A 20,716-nucleotide genomic window follows, 5' to 3' on the forward strand; every position below is an offset into this window, starting at 1 on the left:
CAGGGATCAGACCCACATCCCTTGTCTTGGCTGGTGGTTTGTTAACCACCAGAAAAGAAGTCCTCCTTTTCTTTTAAAATGATGCATGTCATATGTGTTTTTTGAGGGAAAAAATTAACATTCTAGGACTTAGGTCTTTAAAAGGGTATTCATTTAATAGCATAGCATGATTTCCATGTTAATAGCATTGTTACTAGTCTCAACAGACAAAGCAAGAAATTCTTTTTTATATTTTGACCTCACCATGAAGCTTGACCAGGGATTAATGCTATTAAAATAGCATTATTTCCATGTTAATAAGTGTCCTCTATTCCATTGTTCTTAAAGGCTGTATCATAATCCACTGAGTGGTTATTCCCAACTGCCTGTGGTGTTTCACTAGTTTAAAAGTCACTTGAACTTGGGACTTCCTTGGTGGCCCAGTGGTTAAGACGCCGTGCTTCCATTGCAGGGGGCATGAGTTTGATCCCTGATTGGTGAATTAAGATCCCGCATGCCACAGTGCAGTAAAAAAAAAAAATTTTTTTTAAATAAGTAAATAGAATTCATTGTAATTAAAGCTGTTCACTTGTCATTATTTCCTTAGTGTAGTTGCAGCATTTACACATTTTTAATCTTTGATGCATATTGGCTAACTGTGTTTTGCTGTGTTTCTTAGTCTTGGCTCTCTCCTTTGCCCCTCCACCTCTCTGTTGGGGACAGAGAATGTATTCCCCTGCTAGGTTTCAGTCCTCTTCCCTTTCCCAGACTCAAGCTGCCCTCTGGCCTTTAATTATCTGACTCTGTATAGTTCATCTTGATATCTGTGCCTCCTGTGTGGATTTACTTTCCTTTCTCCACTAGCTTCTGCCTAACACACCTTGAGTTTTAGAGACTGTGAATCTCCCCTCCCCCATTTTATTAAGCCATTCCTGGCTTTCTGTATAGGCACAGTTACACGTGTCTATATGCAGATACATGCAGGCTGAGGTGTCGTCACTAGTCTTGGAATCTTCCTGATTGTAAGGCCTTTGCTTTCTTTTTTTCCCTCTGCCCTGGCTTAAAAGCTGCAGGGAACCATTAAGCCTCAAGCTTACTCTGCCATGCTGCTGGTTGCTGGCAGGGATCCCAGTAGGTGAGTGGGGAGCAGTCCCATTCTGGGAAATGTTACAGGACCTGTATGAAGCCTTGGCCCCTTGTCACACAGCTTGGGGAGATAGTATGTGGCACCCCATCCGCATCTCTTAAATTTCCTTTGGAAGAGCAAGGGGGCTCCCTCCTTTACATGCTGCTTTGTCATTCCTTGGTGAGGGTAAGGTTGTGGGTAAACTCTTGGTTTCCTCTACAGAGCAAGCCATTTGCATCTCCCTTGTATGAAATTTTGTTCATCTATTCTGTCTTAAAACCTGCGAAATGAAACAAAACATTAGAATCTACTGTCTCTGAACTAGTACTTTTAGGCACCTGTTCTGTGCTGAGCCCTGTGCTAGATACTTCATATTTTATTAAATCTCTTAGCAGCCCTATTAGATAAGTAATATTATCTAAGTTTTCTAGATAAGAAGCAAGATTCAGAAAGGTTAAATGACTGATCAAGTTCACATAGCTGCTAAGTAAACATTCTTAAACCTAGACCTCTCCCAAGTCCAAAACTGGAGAGGTTGGACTTAAGACTTTCTTGGACATGAATAAATAAAGCCTTTTCTCGTTTCCTTTTCTGGGAGGCAGAAATGGAGCCTTGTTTATTAAGGCATAGGGTTGTTTCTTATCAAATGCATTGTCCTTAGTGTACAGAGCAGATTGTCTCTACACCAGTGCTTCTCAGACGCTTCCGTGTACTTGGAGATCTTGAGAAACTCCAGATTCTGATTTAGTAGGTCTAGGGTGAGGCCTGAGATTCTTGGTTTCCAGCAAGCTTCCAGATGTTCCTTTGACTAGCATAGCTCTAGATCAGTGGTTTTTAAACCTGAGCAGTCAGTAGATTCACCTGGAGATGCTTGACAAAAATTCAGTTTTACTGGCCCAAAACTCAGAACTTTCTAGTTGAAGGTGTTTTATGGTAGCTATGGGAATTGTTTTTGTTTTGTAGTTTTTTTAAAAAAGAGTTTCCCAGGTTATTGTGATAAGCAGTTTGAGAATCACTGGTCTAGAAGCTGACATATTACGTGTACGTTGTCCCATACAACACAGAGGTGTGAGTGGGCAGTAAATTTTGCTGTATTAAACATTTGAGGGGCTGTATTGGTTAGGTTAGGGCTTCCCTGATGGTCAGATGGTAAAGAATCTGCCTGCAACGGAGGAGACCCAGGTTCAACCCCTGGGTCAGGAAGATCCCCTGGAGAAGGGAATAGCTACTCACTCCAGTATCCTTGCCTTGGAGAATTCATGGACAGAAATCTGGCAGGCTATTATAAAATAGTAAGAAACCCAATCATATTTCTTGTAAGGGCTAGCTCACAAACCCCAAGAACAGAAAGTATTCCTGAATCTCAGAAGGTAACAGCTAGGAATTGGAAAGCCACTAGGAACCAGGGATGTCCATGCTTCCTAAATTCACTGTTTCCTTTTCTCTGGGAATGGCTTTGGTAGAAAATGGGCACCCAGTTTGGTTTAGCGCCACCAGCCAGTTCCATACTGCTGAGAATTTGAATGACCTAGTCTAATCTAGGCTCTGAACTGGTTCTCCCTGAGTCGGGAGGCTACCCCAGAACAGTACTGTGACCTGGACATCTGGGCTTACATCAGATGAACTCAGCTATAGGGCGCCACTCTGCATGCAGGGATGCAGGGGTCCCCCAGTGTCTTTGGGCAGAGCCTGGTAAGGTGGTCACTCTTAAGTGCTTACTGTGTAGCTCTGTGTTGTTGGGGCAGGAGAGCAGAACCAGGTAAGATAAAGCCCCTGCTCTTGGAATTGAGAGGGCGTTATCAGCTTAATGGAGAAGAGAGTGGATATTTTAAAACTGTGATGAGATCTAAGTATTGTGAGTAGAGGGCTATCTTGGGAGCCTACAGGAGAGGAACTTAATCAGCCTGGACATTAAGAAATACTAGGAGAGGACATGTCTGAACTGAATCATGAAACGTAAGGACATAAGGGCCAGGTAAAGAGAAGAGTAGGTGAAAGCATTTCTGGCATTGGAACAACCTAACCATGAAGTAAAATCACTATATATCATTGAAGATTTTTGTGTGGGTAATAATTTATAAGCAGTTCTTTCTATAGTATAATGTCCATGGAAGGATGTGAAGCTGGAGAGATAAATAGGGTCCACGTTGAGGAGAATCTTGATGCCATGCTGAAGGGCTTGAATTTAGAAAGTGAAAGTGAAGTTGCTCAGTTATGTCCGATTCTTTGTGACCCCATGGACTGTATAGCCTACCAGTCTCCTCTGTCCATGGGATTTTCCAGTCAAGAGTGGGTTACCATTTCCTTCTCCAGGGGATCTTCCTGACCCAGGGATCGAACCCAGGTCTCCTGCATTATAAGCAGACGCTTTACCGTCTAAGCCACCAGGGAAGTTGAATTTAGGGGAAGGGGAACTATCAGATATTTTTTAATGGACATGGGAGGATTTCCATTCTTTAGGAAGATGAATGATTATAGTGTGGAGTATAGTTTTGTTGATGGCCTTGCCTGAAGGCAAGTCGTGTAGAGGAGAGAGGATGAAGAAGAAGGAGCCAACTATAAGAATATTTAGGAGGAAGTTAGGAATCTAGGGTGAATCCCAGACTTGAGTGAGCAGGAAGATTGTGGTGGCATCAGATGAAATGAGCAGTTTGGGGAGGAAGATGATTTGTTTTAGACACATTGAGTTTGAAAATTTGAAAATGCCTGTCAGACACATTGGTGATGGTGCCAGTTGGCAGGGGCTCGGCCTTAAATAGTTGTCAGGGTTTACAGGTTTGGGAGTGGTTCCCCTCACTCTTCCTTTCTTTTTAAAATCCGCCCCACCCCCAGTCTCTGCTTGACCCTCTTATTCTAGCTACTCTTCCTTTTCCATTTCTCTTTTAAATTTAAGACTTACCTACTTCCTCCTTTCATAGATCTTCCTATGCAAGCAGTAGGTTGTTTATATAAAGATTTGACATGTTTTGGCTTCACTCTGAGATTTGCTGATAGAATTTTAAATGAACCTCCTAGACTATAAAGTATATGAGGACAGAGATCATTCCTAGTAGTTAGGTTTCTCACACCTAGAACAGTTCTTGGCATTGAATTGGTGCTGACTCAGTGAGCAAATAAAGGAATGAATCATTGAATCACATAAAGAGTTTAATAATAGACTCCATTGGGAATGCCCTTTCTCTAAGACTGATCTTTTCTATCAAGCATTTCTCTGAGTTGAATTTTGGAGAATGAAAGAGGGTTGATTTGTTACAGAAGTGGATAAGAGCATTTCAGGCAGAAGGAGCAGCATAAGCAGAGACATGGAGGCACAGAACAGATAAGCAGTTGAGACGTGAATCTCTTACTCTCTCATGTCTCAGGTCACTCTAGCAAACCTGGTATGGTTTATACTTACGTCTAATAGTGGTTGTGATGTGTTTTGTTTATAATTTTCTACACATGTGTTGATAAGAATTAGTGATACATAATACAATTGCACTGGTAGAAAACCTTTCATCAGGTTCATTAGGTCCAAAGTCTAATACAGGTCTTCTTTTGAAGCCATCTTTGAATATCAGGCAGAATTTACTTCTTCCTCTTCTGTGTTTATATAACATATTATATAGCATATTATACCTATCTCTGTTATGTTTTCTTATTTACATGTTTCATTTGACTAGTGTAGCCCTGACTTTGCAGTTAGTAGACATTAATTAAATGTTTGATGGATAACTGAGTGAATGAATGGATATTTATACCCAAGGTCAGCCACACTGAAGAGAAACTTCACCTTCTTTATCTCTTTTCTCTCGTAGCTGTTTGTAGTGGATGTCCAGACAAGCCAGATCACCAAGATTCCCATTCTGAAGGACCGGGAGCCTGGCGGTATGACTCAGCAGGGCTGCGGTATCCATGCTATCGAGCTGAATCCCTCTAGAACACTGTTAGCCACTGGAGGAGACAACCCTAATAGTCTTGCCATCTACCGGCTGCCTACACTAGATCCTGTGTGTGTGGGAGATGTAAGTTTTAAAACAGAGCCCAGCAGGTAACATGGACCTTCCTCCCGTAAGCCCTTCAGGAAGAAATAGTTTGCTTACTGCTGACTTGGGGGCTGGGGTGGGGGTGAGGAGTTGTAATGGTGAGATGTGGGTACAGAGATGTCAGAGTGGGTACTGCGCTCCCCACAGAGAGCTTCAGATGCTGACAGAATGGATGTTTGATACAGGTGCGAGCACCACACCTCAGATGCCAGCAGCAGTGGGTTGGTGTTTGAGTCCACAGTGTTTACACATTTCCTACTGCCCATGGTCAGAAGAGTTTATTAAATTATTCATTCAGCAACTAATTTTTGACCCTTCTGTGGCCAGGCATTGTTTTAGACTCTGGGGATGTAGCAGTGAATAAAAGAGACAAAGCCCCCCTGTCCTCCTGAAGCCTGTGCTCAAGTGAAGGGAGGCGTATAAACCAACAAAAATGTACCAGCAGTAAGTCAGAGTGGGAAGTGCCATGGAGAAGAGGAAAGTCAGGCTAAGGGGAGAGAGTGTGGTGGAGGATGCTACTGCAGAGGGTAGTCAGGGAAGGCCTCTTTGATAAGAATAACACTTGAGCAGGGAGGCTTAAAGGAAATGTGGGTACAGGCCATGCTGATGTCTGAGGAAGAGAGTTCAGAAGAGGGAAGAACGCAGAGGTCGGTTCTAGCTGTTGTCCCAGGAAGCACAGGGGAGCGTGCCAGGATGAAGTTGGAGGGCTGAGAGGTGGATGATGGTGTGTAGGAGCCACAGGTAAGACATCAAGAGACAGAGTGCTGGAGCAGTGTGTCCACCGGCCGTGTTTATAGCCCATAGGCAAGCCAGCTTCATTTCAGCTTTGAGCGTCTCAAGACACAGCTAAAGATTGTAGGATCATGCCATTTGGGTTGTGATCACCAGAGATCAGAATTGTAATTTTTACAAAGATATTTTCATTCAGACTTTTAAGCTTTTCAGGGGTGTACATTGTAATCCTCATTTTACTCATTTCTTTTTTCCTTCCCCCCCACCTCCCGCACCTGTCACTCCCTCCTTGAAGGACGGACACAAGGATTGGATCTTTTCCATTGCGTGGATCAGTGACACTATGGCCGTGTCTGGTAAATTGCCCTTTTGTAAGGAATTCTGGTGTGGCAGGGAAGGAGGGAGGCTAGAAGTTAAAAAAGGGGTAGTAGTGTAACTGGAAATAGCCCAATAACCAACCATCAGCCAGGGGCCAAAAAACCTTATTTCTAGTATTGTCTTTTTCTCTGACTTAGCATGTGACCTTGGATAAGTCTTGTCCCTTGTATATTCCTAATCTGGAAAGTACTGGAAGTACTGGCACACTTACTATTCATACTCTGCCTTTTTTTAAAGAGCCTGTGGCCCCTTAGCTTCAATATTTTGTTGGGATTTGCTGAGACAATAGTTCAGAGAGTGGTTTTGGAAAAGTTGTGCTCTGGAAAATATTTGGAGCAATTATCATTTTCTGTACAACTATATAGTGTTGATAAAGCTGAACAGGATTGGGGAAATTCCCCTCCCAATGGTAGAACAGTCAGGAAAAATACATGGAAATGAGAGAAGAGATACTCAAATGCTTTCTGAATACCCACAGCAGCCTAGAAGGTAGGCTCAGAGTGCCAGCCAGCTTTTCTGGGTACCTGGCTTCCCAGGTGGCACAGCAGTAAAGAATCTGCCTGCCAATACAGGAGACACAGGAGATGAGGGTCAGGAAGATCCCCTGGAGGAGGAAATTGCAACCACTCCGGTATCCTTGCCTGGATAATTCCATAGACAGAGGAGTCTCAGGAGCTACGGTCCATGGGTTTGCAGAGAGTCAGACCTGACTGAGCGGTGGAGCATGCCTGCATATATATGTAAAATATAATTGTCCATTCCAGATTCCCAAATTTTAAAAAATCACAAGAGTTGCTAAATTAAGTACTTCATATGTTATTTCATAGAATCATCATAACAATCCTAGAAGGTTTACATTGTCAGCCTCATTTCACAATTGAGAAGATTTAGATTCTGAAAAGTTACAATTTGCCAGAGGCTACAGAGACAGTGAGGGATGGAGTCAGGATCTGAAGCCAGCTCTCAGTTCAAAGCCCATGCTTAGAACTGCTACAAAGAAAGCTAAGGGAACATAAATGTTTCTTTCTTCGGGTTTTTTGCAAGGCAATAGAAAACAGCAAGGAAGGAAGGAGAAGTCTAATGGACGAACATAGTCACAGTTCAAAAATTTTCAGTAGCGGTTCAGAAGCTTTTGGATTCCCTGTCATTTGTCTTCCCAAGAAATGAGAGCTCCTGGAGGGCAAAGACTGAATCGCGTCCCCTCTATAGGGACTATGTGTATGACAGTAAGCTGAACTAAATGGGGTTGTTGGGAGCCAGGACATGACTTCTGGAGAACTTTCCTTCTCTTTTTTTAATATACCCTGAGAGTGTTCTGTGTTTTCAGGCTGATAGCTTCCAAGGCTACATTTTGTGAACAGTAAGCAGGTTTTAAGAATACTGGCTCTGAAACAGGAACAGACTCACAAATATAGAATACAAACTTACGGTTACCAAAGCGGAGAGGGAAGGAGTCAGGACAGATTAAGGGTGTGGGATTAACTGATACAAACTACTGTATATAAAATAAAAAAGCAACAAGGATATACTGTATAGCATGGGGTATTATGCTCAGTATCTTATAATAATCTATAATGAAGTATAATCTGCAAAAATACTGAGTTATTATGTTATCTACCTGAAATTAGTATTATAAATCAGTTATATTTCAGTTTAAAAAGAAGAAAGAATATTGACTCTGAGAGAACTATACTCTAAAAACTGTACAACATTTATGAAGGAAATTGAAGATGTTGTAAAGGAAAGGAAAGATATATCCTATGGTCTTGGATTAGAGGAATTAATGCTGTTAAAATATCTGTATTTCCCTAAGCAATCTACAGGTACAATGCAATCCTTATCAGAATACCCATGACATTTTTTCATCAAACTAGAGCAGTCCTAGAATTTATATGGAACCACAAAAGACCCCAAATTGCTAGAGCAATTTTTTAAAAAAATTTTGTCTGTTTACTTGCTTGCTTTTGGCTGCTTTGGGTCTCTGTTGCCATACACAGGCCTTTTCTAGTTGGAGAGAGTGGGGGCTGCTCTCTGTTGCAGTGTGCAGGCTTCCCATTGTGGTGGCTTTTCTTGTTGTGGAGCATGGGCTCTAAGCACTTGGGCTCAGTAGTTCTGGCTCTTGGACTCTAGAGGACAGGCTCAGTAGGTGTAGCATATGGGTGTAGTTGCTCCACGACATGTGAAATCTTCCTGGATCAGGGATCAATACAGGTGGATTCTCATCCACTGCCACCAGGGCAGTCCTGCCAGAGCAGCCGTGAAATAAAAAAGAACAAAGCTAGAGATAGCATGCCCCCTGACTTCAGACTAAACTACAAAGCTGTGGTCATTGAAACAGCATGGTACTGACACAAAAAGACACTCAAAGATCCATGGGACAGAACAAAGAAGTTAGCTCGTCAGTAAATCTGTGGCAAAGCATATACAGTGGAGAAAAACCAGTCTTTTCAGTGAGAAGTGCTGGGAAAACTGGACAGCTATATGTAAAAGAATGAAATTATTGATAGAACATTTTCTCACACCAATATACTAAACTAAACTCAAAATGGATTAAAGACATAAATGTAAGACTGGAAACCATGAAACTGCTAGAAAGCATAGACAGAACACTCTTTAATATAAATCGTAGCAGTGTCTTATTTGATCTCCTGAGGCAAAGGAAACAGCCAAAAAAGACCACCTATGGAATGGGAGAAAATGTTTGCAAATGATATGACCAATAAGGATTAATATCTAAAACATATAAATAGCTCGTATAACTCTATAAAAAAATTAACAGCCCAGTTAAAAATTGGTCAGGGAACATCCCTGGTGGTGCAGTGGTTAAGAATCCACCTGCCAATGTAGCGGATACAGGTTAAATCCCTGGTTGGGGAACTAAGATCCCAGAGTCTGAGGAGCAACTAAGCCCATGTGCTCCGAGCCCCACAACTGGAGGATCCCTGCACCACAACGAACAGTGCCACATGAGGCAGTGAAAATCCCATGTGCCACAACCGAGACCCAAAGCAGCCAAACTAGCATTTAATAAAATAGGTAGCCGTGGAATTCTCTGGCAGTCCAGTGGTTAGGACACTGCGCTTTCACTGCCAAGGGCGCAAGTTCAATTCCTAGGCAGGGAACTAAAATCCCACAAGCCACGTGGCACATCCAAAAAGCTAAAACAGGTAACAACAAGGACCTATTATTTATTTATTTTATTTATTTATTTTATGGAACACTTCACGAATTTGCGTGTCATCCTTGCGCAGGGGCCATGCTAATCTTCTCTGTATCGTTCCAATTTTAGTATATGTGCTGCCGAAGCAAGCACAGGACCTATTATTTAGCACAGGGAACTCTGCTCAATATATTGTAATAACCTAAATGGGAAAAGAATTTGAAAAAGAACAGATGTGTATATATGTAACTGAATCAGTTTGCTGTATGCTTTAACACAATACTGTTAATCAACTATATTCCAATGTAAAGTAAAAATTTAAAAAACAAGATGTGGTAATATACACAATGGACTATTACTCAGCTATTAAAAAATGATGAAATTCTACCATTTTCAACACCATGGATGGACCTGGAGGGTATTATGCTTAGTGAAATAAGTCAGTGAAAGACAAAGACTCATCACTGGAATGTGGAATCCAAAAATAAAATGAATGTATAAAAACAAACAGTTTCACAGAAAAAGAGAATAAACTAGTGGCTACCAGTGGGGAGAGAGCTGGGGCAAGATAGAAGTATGGAATGGAGTACAAACTACTGTGTATAAAATAAGCAACAGGGATATATTGTGCAGTACAAGGAAATACAGCTATTATATTATAATGACCTTAAATGGAGTATAATCTATAAAAATATTGAATCACTGTGCTGTATACCTGAAACAAATCTAGGGACTTCCCTGGTGGTCCAGTGGCTAAGACTTCCAATGCAGGGGGCACTGGTTTAATCCTTAATTAGGGAAGAGTCCATATGCTTCATGGAGTGGCCAAAAAAAAAGATTAAAATCGAAAATCTAAAATTTAATCTAAAATTAAAATCTAAAAATCTATCTTTAATCTAAAAGATAAAATCTAAATCTCAATAGAAATCTCATCTTCTATTGAGACTTCAATTATGATAATATAGAACATACCTTCCTTATAAACTGTAGAATAAATAAAACCTCTGCATACACAACAAAAACCCATCAATGTTCCTAATATATAATTTTGCCATCTAAATTGAGGAAATACAGCTTTGTACAAATAATAATCTTCAAGTACTGTGTTCTCCAAATTGTTGCATATTGAAAGTAGCTTGTGTTTCAGTTTCCTGATCATCCAAATAAGTTGGTACTCTTCCCTACCCTAATGATGGAGATGCCCTGTGACATGCTGATGACATATCGTAGGATACACAACACCACATACAATTACGGAAGCTAAAGAGTAAAATCATAGTATACATTTTAAAACCATAATATGTGCGGAGACAATAAGAAACCTAATTTGGAGGAGTGATATAAAAAGATTGAGAAACTGCCTCAAAATTTTGCAGTAAGCAGCTCAGTTGCAAAAATCACTAGCTCCAACATTCGGTTGTACAGGAGGGCAGGGGAAGATTTTTCTGGGGGAACTTCCCTGGCAGTTCAGTGGTTGAGACTCCACGTTTCAGCTGCAGGGGGCCTGGGTTTGATCCTTGGTTGGCATCCTAAAATCCCATAATCTGCACAGTGCAGTAAAAAAAAAAACTGTTGAATTTTCAGTTATGCCTCATTTACATCCAAATCAGGAATTTCATACTCTGAGAGGTCACATCAGCTTTCTTGCTGATATCTTGCCAGGTAGTTTTAAGTCAGTGTAGATATCTTATTTCATTGGGTATAAACAAGGTTCTGTTATTTACCAAAAAAGAATGTTTGATGTACCATTAACATTAAAATAGGTTTTGCTGCATTAAAAAAAAGAATATTGGCTCTGATAATAAAGACCTGAATTTGAATCCTGGTCATACTGCTTATTAGCATAGAGGACAAGTTATTTAAGCCTTTTTAAGACTTGGGTTTAAACATGGATAATGATTATACATACTTTAAAGGGGCGTTGGGAAGATCAAATGATACAGTGTTTAGTGGCTGCCATAGTGAAGATGCTCAATACTTGTTAACCAGTGTTAATGTTCACATTTGATGAACATCAACCTCTTGATGATGAACATTTCTCTCAGATTCAGGGTATTCAAACTCATCATCTCCCTCCCAGGACCACACCTCTCCCTACCATTGACATATTGGTAATGCTCCTACCTTCTACCTAGGCATACAGCAAGGGAACTAAGACCATTCAGTCTCCATCTATTACCAAGCCCTGTTGATATGATTTTCTAAAATATCTCTTACACCCATCAACTTATTTTCTGCCTTCTCTGGGTGCTCCTCATCTATCTTTTGAATTACCCCAATGTCCTTCTGTGTTTTCTCTCCGATTCTAGTCTTATCTCCTCTAAATCTAGTCTTCATGTTGCTGCCAGATTAGTTCTTTAAATAAATTTTTCCTTACTGCAAAAGTAACCTGTTTGTTATAAGAATTTTAAGAATTCAAATAAAAAAAGGAAAGCATTACCCACACAATCTCTGCCTAGAGATAGCCACTGTTGACATTTTTAAATACATCTTGCTAGTTTTTTTTTCAGTACACATTCCAGTTGTTAAAATGGAATCATTACTAGGTTAAAAGAGGATCATTTAGAAGGATAGATAGATGTATGTTATACCACGTATAAGTATAAAATATGATGCTAGACTCTAGATGTAAGTATATAATTCATTGTAAAATTCTTTCAGCATTTCAACATGCTTGACATTTTTCATAATAAAGCTTGTGGTGTTTTATTTTTTGAACTTGCATTATCACTCTTACGTAGTTCTCTAGATGTGCCCTTCTTTCGGTGGCCTTTTCTGGATTTCACACACATTGAACCCTCTGTTTTGAACCTCTGTCCACAGACCTTATGGTGCAAATTGAGTAATATTTCTCCCATGTTAGACAGTTTTTACTGTGAAGTATTCAGGAGATTTAAAGTGTGGGAGGGGCACCTTCTGGTCTGAATGGAATGTTGGCAAATATTGATACTGAAAGGAATTTGAAAAATTTTTTAATGGTTCTTGATATACTGTTTTATATCTATCCAATAGACCCGTTTTAAGTGCTTCATTATTGTTTCCTAAGGGAAACAATTTATGTTATTAAACACTCATCTTATGTAGAACAGTCATTCTTAATTCAGGGGTTGTGGTCCGTTTAAGGGGCCTAGGAACCTCCCTGAAGTTGAGTGTGCAATGTAGATCTTTGGTGTATTTTTCTAGAGAAAGAAGTCTTTAACATTCCTAAGTCTGAAGAAGGGGTACTGTGACTCCAGAAATGTTAAGCACCGCTGATCTAGAGTGGAGATCACCTGTGCATTCACGCCCCAGTAAGCTGAGCGTTTGGCTTGGAACATTACTGAGCTTTGTCAAATGTATTATGTTCTCTTTTGAATAGTCTCACCAACCACATTACACTTCAAGGTTACATTTTGGGACTTCCCTGGCAGTGCAGTGGTTAAGACTCTGCACTTCCAGTGCAAGGGGTGCAGATTCGATTCCTGGTTGGGGAACTAAGATCCCACAGGTTGTGGGACAGGTATGGTCAAAAATATACATATATATGCCTATATATTAACTCCTACACTTGAGTTGAATCATCCTCTCAGTGTAGCTGTTAAAATGCATACTGCTGTTCGTTTTGGGTGCTCGGAGAACTAGGCTAAGAAAGTCCTTTTGGCTTCCGTGGGAGTGTCTCTTGGCGAGCTGGTATGTCTGATGCCCGTGGTCTCCTCTCCCGGCAGGCTCTCGCGATGGTTCTATGGGACTCTGGGAGGTGACGGAGGACGTGCTGACCAAAAGCGACGCAAGACACAATGTGTCACAAGTCCCTGTGTATTCTCACATCACTCACAAGGCCTTAAAGGACATCCCCAAGGAGGACACAAACCCTGACAACTGCAAGGTCCGGGCCCTGGCCTTCAACAACAGGAACAAGGTATGAGCTTGCCAGAGGGCCCTGAAGCCTGTTCCCCCTGCTCCAGTTCCTTGGCTTATGTCTTGGAAGATGCACTTCCCTTCTCTTTTCCCGAGTCAGAGCTTACTGCATAATTCGGTTCTGAGCCCAAACAGCATCTCTTAAAGACTGAGGGATGCTCAGTAACAATCTCTCTCTGAGAAAGATCATAACTAAAATGATGAAACCTGCCCCTTGCAGTGAGTATTCTCTGCATGGTTCATGTCTGTTAACCTCTCAGAGTTTCCCCAGGGCCTTTCTGATCTGTCTCATCTGCACCTGACCTTGCAGGTGCTCTATTTTGGGTATGATTTTCCTACATGCAGTCACTTTCTTCTCTCTTGTATTCAGTTCCTTTTCATTCTTCACAACCTGTTCTCAATGCTTCCACCAAGTCTAATCATCTGAGTCAGATCTCCTGAAACTGAACTATTAAGTAGACTGCTGGTTTGAAGACCCAGACCCATAAGAGAAGAAAGGCTTTCCCCACAATTTGAGGGCTAGTTCCCTTAGCCTCCCATCTCTCATCCATATTTAGGGGTTAGGGGTAGATGGATCTCCTTCCTTAGATCCTCTACTTACAGCAGCTCTCACACTGAGACTTATAAAACTGGCTTTCATGTGTGTGCTCTTTTCTAACTATCAAACAGGATGTGACGTGTATGATTGTATGCTACTGGCTTTTGGAACCTTGGGTGTCTCTGTTCAAGCCTGGACTAGCTTCTTGGGTTCTCTCAAGAAGCAGCCTTGCTTTATTATGCTGTCCAGCTGCATTTCATAGGCCGAGATGAGGGGCTGATAATCCCTGGCACCATCATGGGATCCAAGTGAGGAATGGAGGACCCCATCCTGCAGGTATTCTCCTGCTTACTGTTGTGAGTTGCTGTGCATATGACCTGTTTTTCATTGCTTTTGCAGGAATTGGGAGCAGTATCGCTGGATGGCTACTTTCATCTCTGGAAGGCTGAAAATACCCTATCTAAGGTGTGATGAACATGACTTAGTTTCACCTTAAAGTTAAAATACTGTAATCTTCTGAATTATTCATTCTTATCTAAAACATGAATTCTTGAAGTGTCTAGACATGTGATCACATGGTACATGAACTTCTGAGTCTAGCCTGCCTCTTTTGAAAATCTTTTAAAGAAGTCAGTGAGGTGATGCTTTCACATTGTTCACATTGCAAGGGCTTGCTGAGAGACTCCTTAACTCATAGTCTTCCATTCCACAGTGCATTTCAGTATTTGCTTATGGATTGTGGACTATTTGCAACATTGTCAGGGCAGGCAAATCTAAATGTTAGGAGTCGTTGACGAAAATCAATTAAGAGAAGTCATCTCCAAAATAATCATGTAAGGTGTGGGTGTTGGTTGCTTAGTCGTGTCCCAACTCTTTGCAACCCCGTGGGCTGTAGCCTGCCAGGCTTCTCTGTCCATGGAATTCTCCAGACAAGAACACTGGAGTGTGCCATTTCTTTCTCCAACGCAAGGTAAGAATTCACAATATTTGCGAGCAGCTTTTGCCTAAAGCTAAACGTACCCGTGAATCCTTTGCTCCGTTCTTGTCCCAGAGGCCTTTGAGACCTACTCCTTCTTTGATGGAATCTCTTTCACGAGGAAGCAGAGCTCCAGGAATTACTGAGTGCCTCATGTCATAGGAGCCTTTGTGCTCCACCATCCTTGCTGGGTGCCTCAACTGCAGTGGGCTCTGAAGATTGGCTAAATGATAAGGATCCAGGGTCAGCGCTGATTGGGCTGCCTGGGGTTGAGCAGAGCCACGAGTGTGCTCTCTGTAGTGTAAGCTGCCACACAGTGGGGGGTTTAGGCTGCAGATCACCAGAAACAAGGTCCCCTACCTGAAGCTTGGTGAGAAGGTTGGGCTCTTCCTGGCAGAGAAAGCAGATGGGCCCTTGGCTTTAATGCCTGGAGTTATCCCTGGAAACAGCCTGTGGCGTTTGGCCTTTCTCTCTGCTTCTCATGATTTAATTCCAGCTTGACCTTTTCCCCTAAGCAGTCCTCTTCAGTACCTAGATCTTGTTTACTATCACCACCTTTGTTTCTCTGGCATACCTGGGGATGGAGCAGTGTGTCTTTTGATCTCTGGCTGTGCACGTCTTGTGGGTGGGGACAGCCCACAGGGATGGGCAGCAGAAGACGGCGCCCTTCCTATACGCTCTAGTGTTACCGTGGTGACCTTTCTCCTCTGTTTTCAGCTCCTCTCCACCAAACTGCCATATTGCCGTGAAAATGTGTGCCTGGCCTATGGTAATGAATGGTCAGTCTATGCAGTGGGCTCCCAAGCTCACGTCTCTTTCTTGGACCCGCGGCAGCCATCATACAACGTCAAGTCTGTCTGCTCCAGGGAGCGAGGCAGCGGTAAGAGCCCTGTGCGCCCCTCAGGCTTAGAGCTGCATCGCCGTTGGTTTTTGCCCTTCTGTTTCCATACTGGCTTCCAGACGAGTACAGTGATCTTTATGAAGGAGTTTGGTGACACAGAGGGGAGCTGGAATGCCTGCGTGGCGGCCAAGCTTCAAACACTTGAGACAAATGTGTGGTCACAGAAGCCTTTGATGGAAACCAGTCGTCAGGATATTGGTGGTTTCTGTGCTCCCTCACATCACCCTGCTCTCTTTCCTGTGTTCGTTTCTTTGTTGGAACTCTGCCTGAACTAGAAAATTCATTTTATGCTAAGGGATGATGCAGTAGACTGAGGGGGATTTTGGAGGGCTGTGAGGAAACTTTTGGGGGTGATAATGTTGTTTTGGTTGTGGTGATGGTGTTGTGGATATATACATATATTAAAACTTCACATTGTGTACTTTGAATATTTGCAGTGCTTTGTGTATTGATTGTATGTCAATAAAGATAAAGAAGATACTTAGTTCTGACCACTGGATGAACTAGACTTCAAAACTCCACCACCACCAATCTTTAATAGCATATTCTCTCACAGGGCACCCTCATTCTTTATTGAGGAATAAAAAGGCATGTTTGTACTGTACTTAAAGATTTCAGAATACTTTTGTCAGCCGTCTCATTTCATCTTACCAAGAACCCTGTGGGAGGCACTTTATACCCCATTTTATAGAGGAGGAGACTAGGACCCATATCGGTTGAATAACTTACCCAACATCACACTGGTTGGTAGAGGAACAGCCTCTTCTGGATAGGGACCAGAATCCAGAGGATCCAATTTAACAAAGTGTGTTTTTTCTTATCTCTCCTTTGTCCCCCTTCTCATGCAAAAAACGTGGCTGCAATTAAAAGGCACTGCATGGATTACACTTTAGCTTCTCTCTTTCAAGTAATATTTATTTTCATGCAAATGTTGCAGATATGGCCTTTGTTTTGGGCTTGTTTGTTTTCAGTTATCTTTGAAATACTTATATTTCAGAACTGAGAGAGTAACTGTGTGTAAGTAAGGGAAAGAGTAAATTGCCTTGGCAGGAATGATGTCTGCAGTGAAGAGATTTTGGTTACTGTTACAGAAGTGGCATTCAAACCTAATAAGGAGATATTGATTTCACAAATACTAGTGAGACCTCTTCAAATCGCATGCTCTTATTTAGTCCACAGATGCAGCAGATGTGTTTTCCCTGTGACCCAAAGGGATTAGGTGACTTGTCTTAAATTCACAAGTGAGAGACTGTGCACCTTTGAGCCTTGAGTTCTAGGCTATTTGCCACTCTCCTAACACAATTAATACCAGATAAAGACGTCTTGCCGTGCCATGGTAGTGGTTTTAGGTCAAATACAAGAAAGTCCTTGTTAATGTAATGATTTATAAATATGCATATTACCCTCAGCTTCAGTGCAGGTTAGAAACATAGAATGGAGACGAGCTCAGAGTGATGAAGGATGACTTCAGAGTGAGCCAAGGGAGGCAGGAAGGTTCAGGGCAGACTTGCGGTCCTAGGCCACAAGCATCTCAGGCATCATCAGGCGCTTCTCTGAGGCTTATGGGAAGGTTCCTGTTAGTGTGCGTGGCCAGTGTGGCATCACGGTGCTTCGGCTTGCGCCTGAGCTAGGTCTGCCACAGGAAAGGTGCTGTGGGATGTCGGGGTGGCATGTGAACTCAGCGCCAGAGAAATTCAGGCTCGCAGATCCGATCGCCCTTTTCCTTTTCTCTCTCTCAGGGATCCGGTCAGTGAGCTTCTACGAGCACATCATCACTGTGGGCACAGGGCAGGGCTCCCTGCTGTTCTATGACATCCGAGCTCAGAGGTTCCTGGAAGAGAAGCTCTCAGCTTGTTGCGGGTCCAAGCCCAAACTCGCAGGAGAGAACCTGAAACTAACAACTGGCAAAGGCTGGCTGGTGAGTAAGCCCAGGCCTCACATGGCTACCGGCCAGTGACAGAAACAGAGTCCTTACACTCCCACCCCTGCTAAGACGTCATAGTGTTTTCACTAGTAAGAGGCAGGTCAAGGTGATTTTTGTTTCTGTGTCTGCACATCCATGGGAAAACTGAAGCCCCAAAGACAAACTAGTTGACCCAGGATAACCTGCAGGTGATAACAGCCAGAAGGAGAAGGAGCCTCCCACTGAGACTGCCAGTGAATTATTAAAACACTGATTCCAGCGGTCCTGAGAAGACCGTAGGTTTTCTTAGCACTTTTCCATCCTACTTGGCTCCTCCCTAACATCATTTGGAAAAATGGGGCCCCAAGTCCATGAGCACCAGTCTCCTGGGATCCAGTGATAGATAACAGGACCTTCTCTCAAGGGGCCCAGAAAGCATCCTTGTCCCTTCTTTCACCTTTTCTGCCCCTCTGGCAAGTGCTAACAGAGTCTTTTTTTTTACCCCATAGAATCATGATGAAACCTGGAGGAATTACTTTTCGGACATTGATTTCTTCCCCAATGCTGTTTACACCCACTGCTACGACTCGTCCGGAACGAAACTCTTTGTGGCAGGAGGTCCCCTCCCTTCAGGGCTCCATGGAAACTATGCTGGGCTCTGGAGTTAATGACAACCAACTGTCTCCCCAAATGCAGAGATTTACACTAACTTCCATCTTCAGTTTCCATTTCTTCTTTTGATTTTTTTCCAATTGTGTGAGGCTCTCATATTTTAGTGGGAACACCAGAGTTTGCCTATGCTTTAGGCACTTGACAGGAAGAACCTCTGTACAGAAATTTAAAGGACTTTTTGGTTTTTTGTTTCATTTTTTTCTTTTTTTTGGTAAGCAGACTTTAACTTTACTATCTTTTTTCTTCCTGGCTTCTCAACCAGACATTGTTGTTAATTCCTGTTTGTATTTTTTCTTTAAGTGACACACACTCTCCCCTCTCTGGGTTCCTTAGGTTGACATAGTCATCCTCACCCTTACTTCACTCTTGAGAGGTAGGGCTCCTTTATAATTATACAGTTGCTGTCCTAGACTTTCTGTGAAAGTTTGGGGGCTGTGTGTGTGATGTGTGTGCGGTGTATGTGTGTGAGAGAGATCTTGTGTGCCTGTAAGTACCGTGTGTCATTGAAGTTACCTGGAGTGAGGATTACTGTAATTAAAATATTTATAAAAGAAACAACTTTATTCACAGAGTCTAGCTTTGGGACTGGTCTTTATCTTGTTTTGTAAAGTCTGACACTGATTATAGGAAGTAAAAATAGAAGGGAAAACAAACCACCAGTAGGAAACCCTTTGAATTCGACTGAAAGCTCCCTGCGCCTCTGACGCCAGGACTGCAAAGTAACCCACCTCCCACCTGCCCCTCCCCTTCTGTGACCCTCGGGGAGGACATCTCTGTGTATGTGTCACTTCCACTTCAGTTTCCCATCCGGTCCAATCCACGGCTACTCCCCCCAAAACAGCAGAGTCTCAGTTAAAAATGCAGCTCTGGCAGTTGCAGAAGGCCTGATGGGACTTGATCAAAAGAGTTTCCATTCCAGCCTCCCTCTCCCTCCTCTCAGACAAGACCTGATATGGTTCCTCAGGGACCTGGAATGGGAGACCTCAGGTCTGCTAAAATGCACATGCTTTGGTCCCTTTGGCTTTGAGGAGAAACTTCTTCACCTTTCTTCTAATCTCCCCAGCGGGTTTTGCTTTTGTTTTCTAAAATGGGTTCAGTTCAGGAGGGTGGGGATGAGCAGGGGATTTATCTGTGTGTAGTGAGTGCCTCGTGTGTGAAATGTGTGTTTTCTGAAGACAGTGGAGCCACTTTGTTGGCTCCGCCCTGGGATGGCAATGGGGTGGCCTATAGCCAGCAGTGTTGTGCATGTAAAAGCAGCGATGTGATCAGTGATTTGTTCCACCCTTGAACTGTGTAGTCTGAGGTTTTTGAACTTGCAGGCAACTGACTGACCAGTTACTCCTTGCTTTTTTATGCATCATATTGCAGATAAGAGCTGTTCCCACCCCCATATTCCTCCACCACTCTAAGCACATGCTCTTTTTCTGGTAGCAGCCCATTCTGGGGTAAAGAAGTCATATTCCTGCACTCGTGTCCAAGTCGCTTTCCTAGTTGTCCCCCCTGCTCTGGGTGTAACTGAGGAGATTGAAAAAAAAAAGTATCTTCTCTTTGGTGATGGAGGGCTAATGGGGAGGGGAGACAGCACGTCCACCCTGTATAGTGTTGCAAGGCATACACCACAGGTTCTAGAATTTTCATCTTCTAACCTAGAGACATAGGTGCTATAAACAGTGAATTAAGCAAAATGCTGGATGCTACAGATCTTTTAATTGTCTTAATTTTTTTCTATTATTAAACTACAAGCTGTAGATTTCTTAGTTCTCACAGAACTCATTTTAAACCTACTTGTATAAAAATAATTTTAGGATGTTTTGTACTGTTGCCAGACCCTCTTCTGTGACGGGTAATGCGTTTGATTGTTTGAGGTTTTGTTTTTCAAAATGTAGCACTTGACTTTTTGCCAAGTAAAAATAAATAAATATTCCAGTGCAAAGTGGTTTGAGTATGTGTAGCCAAGAGGCAGCAGGAAAAAGGTCCCCAGTGACTGGCTGGAAGGCCAGTTTGGGATTCTCGGATTGCTTGAAGCAGAACACAGGAGTTCCCCCAAGGGTAAAGGTGGGTCAAAGGCAAACACACAAACATACCTGCTTGCGCCTGGTCCCCAACCCTGGCCCAGGAGCAGTTGCTCTGGAGTCCAGTTGAGAGTAGGCATGCCTGGAGGAAGTGGCGTGGTGCTTGGAGATAAGCAGAGACTGACGGAGGGAGCATGCTAGTCCTTGCTCTGAGTGACCGGATGAGCAAAGTGACCAGCTCCTCTCACATAAACCAGGGGGGTGATGGGCCCCATCGGTTTCAGTGGGGGTAATGAGAACGACTGAAAGTGCCCCAGGAACAGGCTTTCATTTTGTCGAAGTTGGAACCGTAGATCCTAACTGTAAGAGAAACCAGTGTCTTTAGTAAGTGATGTTCTTCCCAGCGGGCTGTTGCGC

The 20,716-nt window shown here is 42.7% G+C and overlaps 1 protein-coding gene and 1 non-coding gene across 3 annotated transcripts in view; one reads left to right on the forward strand and one right to left on the reverse strand.

Annotated features, from left to right (window-relative positions):
• Window positions 1-20,220, forward strand: part of DCAF12 (DDB1 and CUL4 associated factor 12) — a 38,317-nt gene extending 18,097 nt beyond the window's left edge. For both annotated transcript variants that reach the window (XM_020872877.2, XM_020872875.2), the window contains exons 3-9: window positions 4,903-5,109; window positions 6,158-6,218; window positions 13,105-13,298; window positions 14,235-14,300; window positions 15,529-15,691; window positions 17,452-17,630; window positions 18,125-20,220. In XM_020872877.2, coding sequence (XP_020728536.2) covers window positions 4,903-5,109; window positions 6,158-6,218; window positions 13,105-13,298; window positions 14,235-14,300; window positions 15,529-15,691; window positions 17,452-17,630; window positions 18,125-18,283 — 1,029 coding nt within the window. In that variant the 3' untranslated portion in view covers window positions 18,284-20,220. The remainder of the gene's footprint in view (window positions 1-4,902; window positions 5,110-6,157; window positions 6,219-13,104; window positions 13,299-14,234; window positions 14,301-15,528; window positions 15,692-17,451; window positions 17,631-18,124) is intronic.
• Window positions 9,447-9,553, reverse strand: LOC139032509 (U6 spliceosomal RNA). Its single transcript, XR_011485051.1, has one exon. It is a non-coding gene; the product is annotated as a U6 spliceosomal RNA (small nuclear RNA).
• Window positions 20,221-20,716: the final 496 nt, after the last annotated feature.

The sequence above is a fragment of the Odocoileus virginianus genome, chromosome 31 (assembly GCF_023699985.2).
Source record: "Odocoileus virginianus isolate 20LAN1187 ecotype Illinois chromosome 31, Ovbor_1.2, whole genome shotgun sequence".
NCBI classification, from domain to species: domain Eukaryota; kingdom Metazoa; phylum Chordata; class Mammalia; order Artiodactyla; family Cervidae; genus Odocoileus; species Odocoileus virginianus.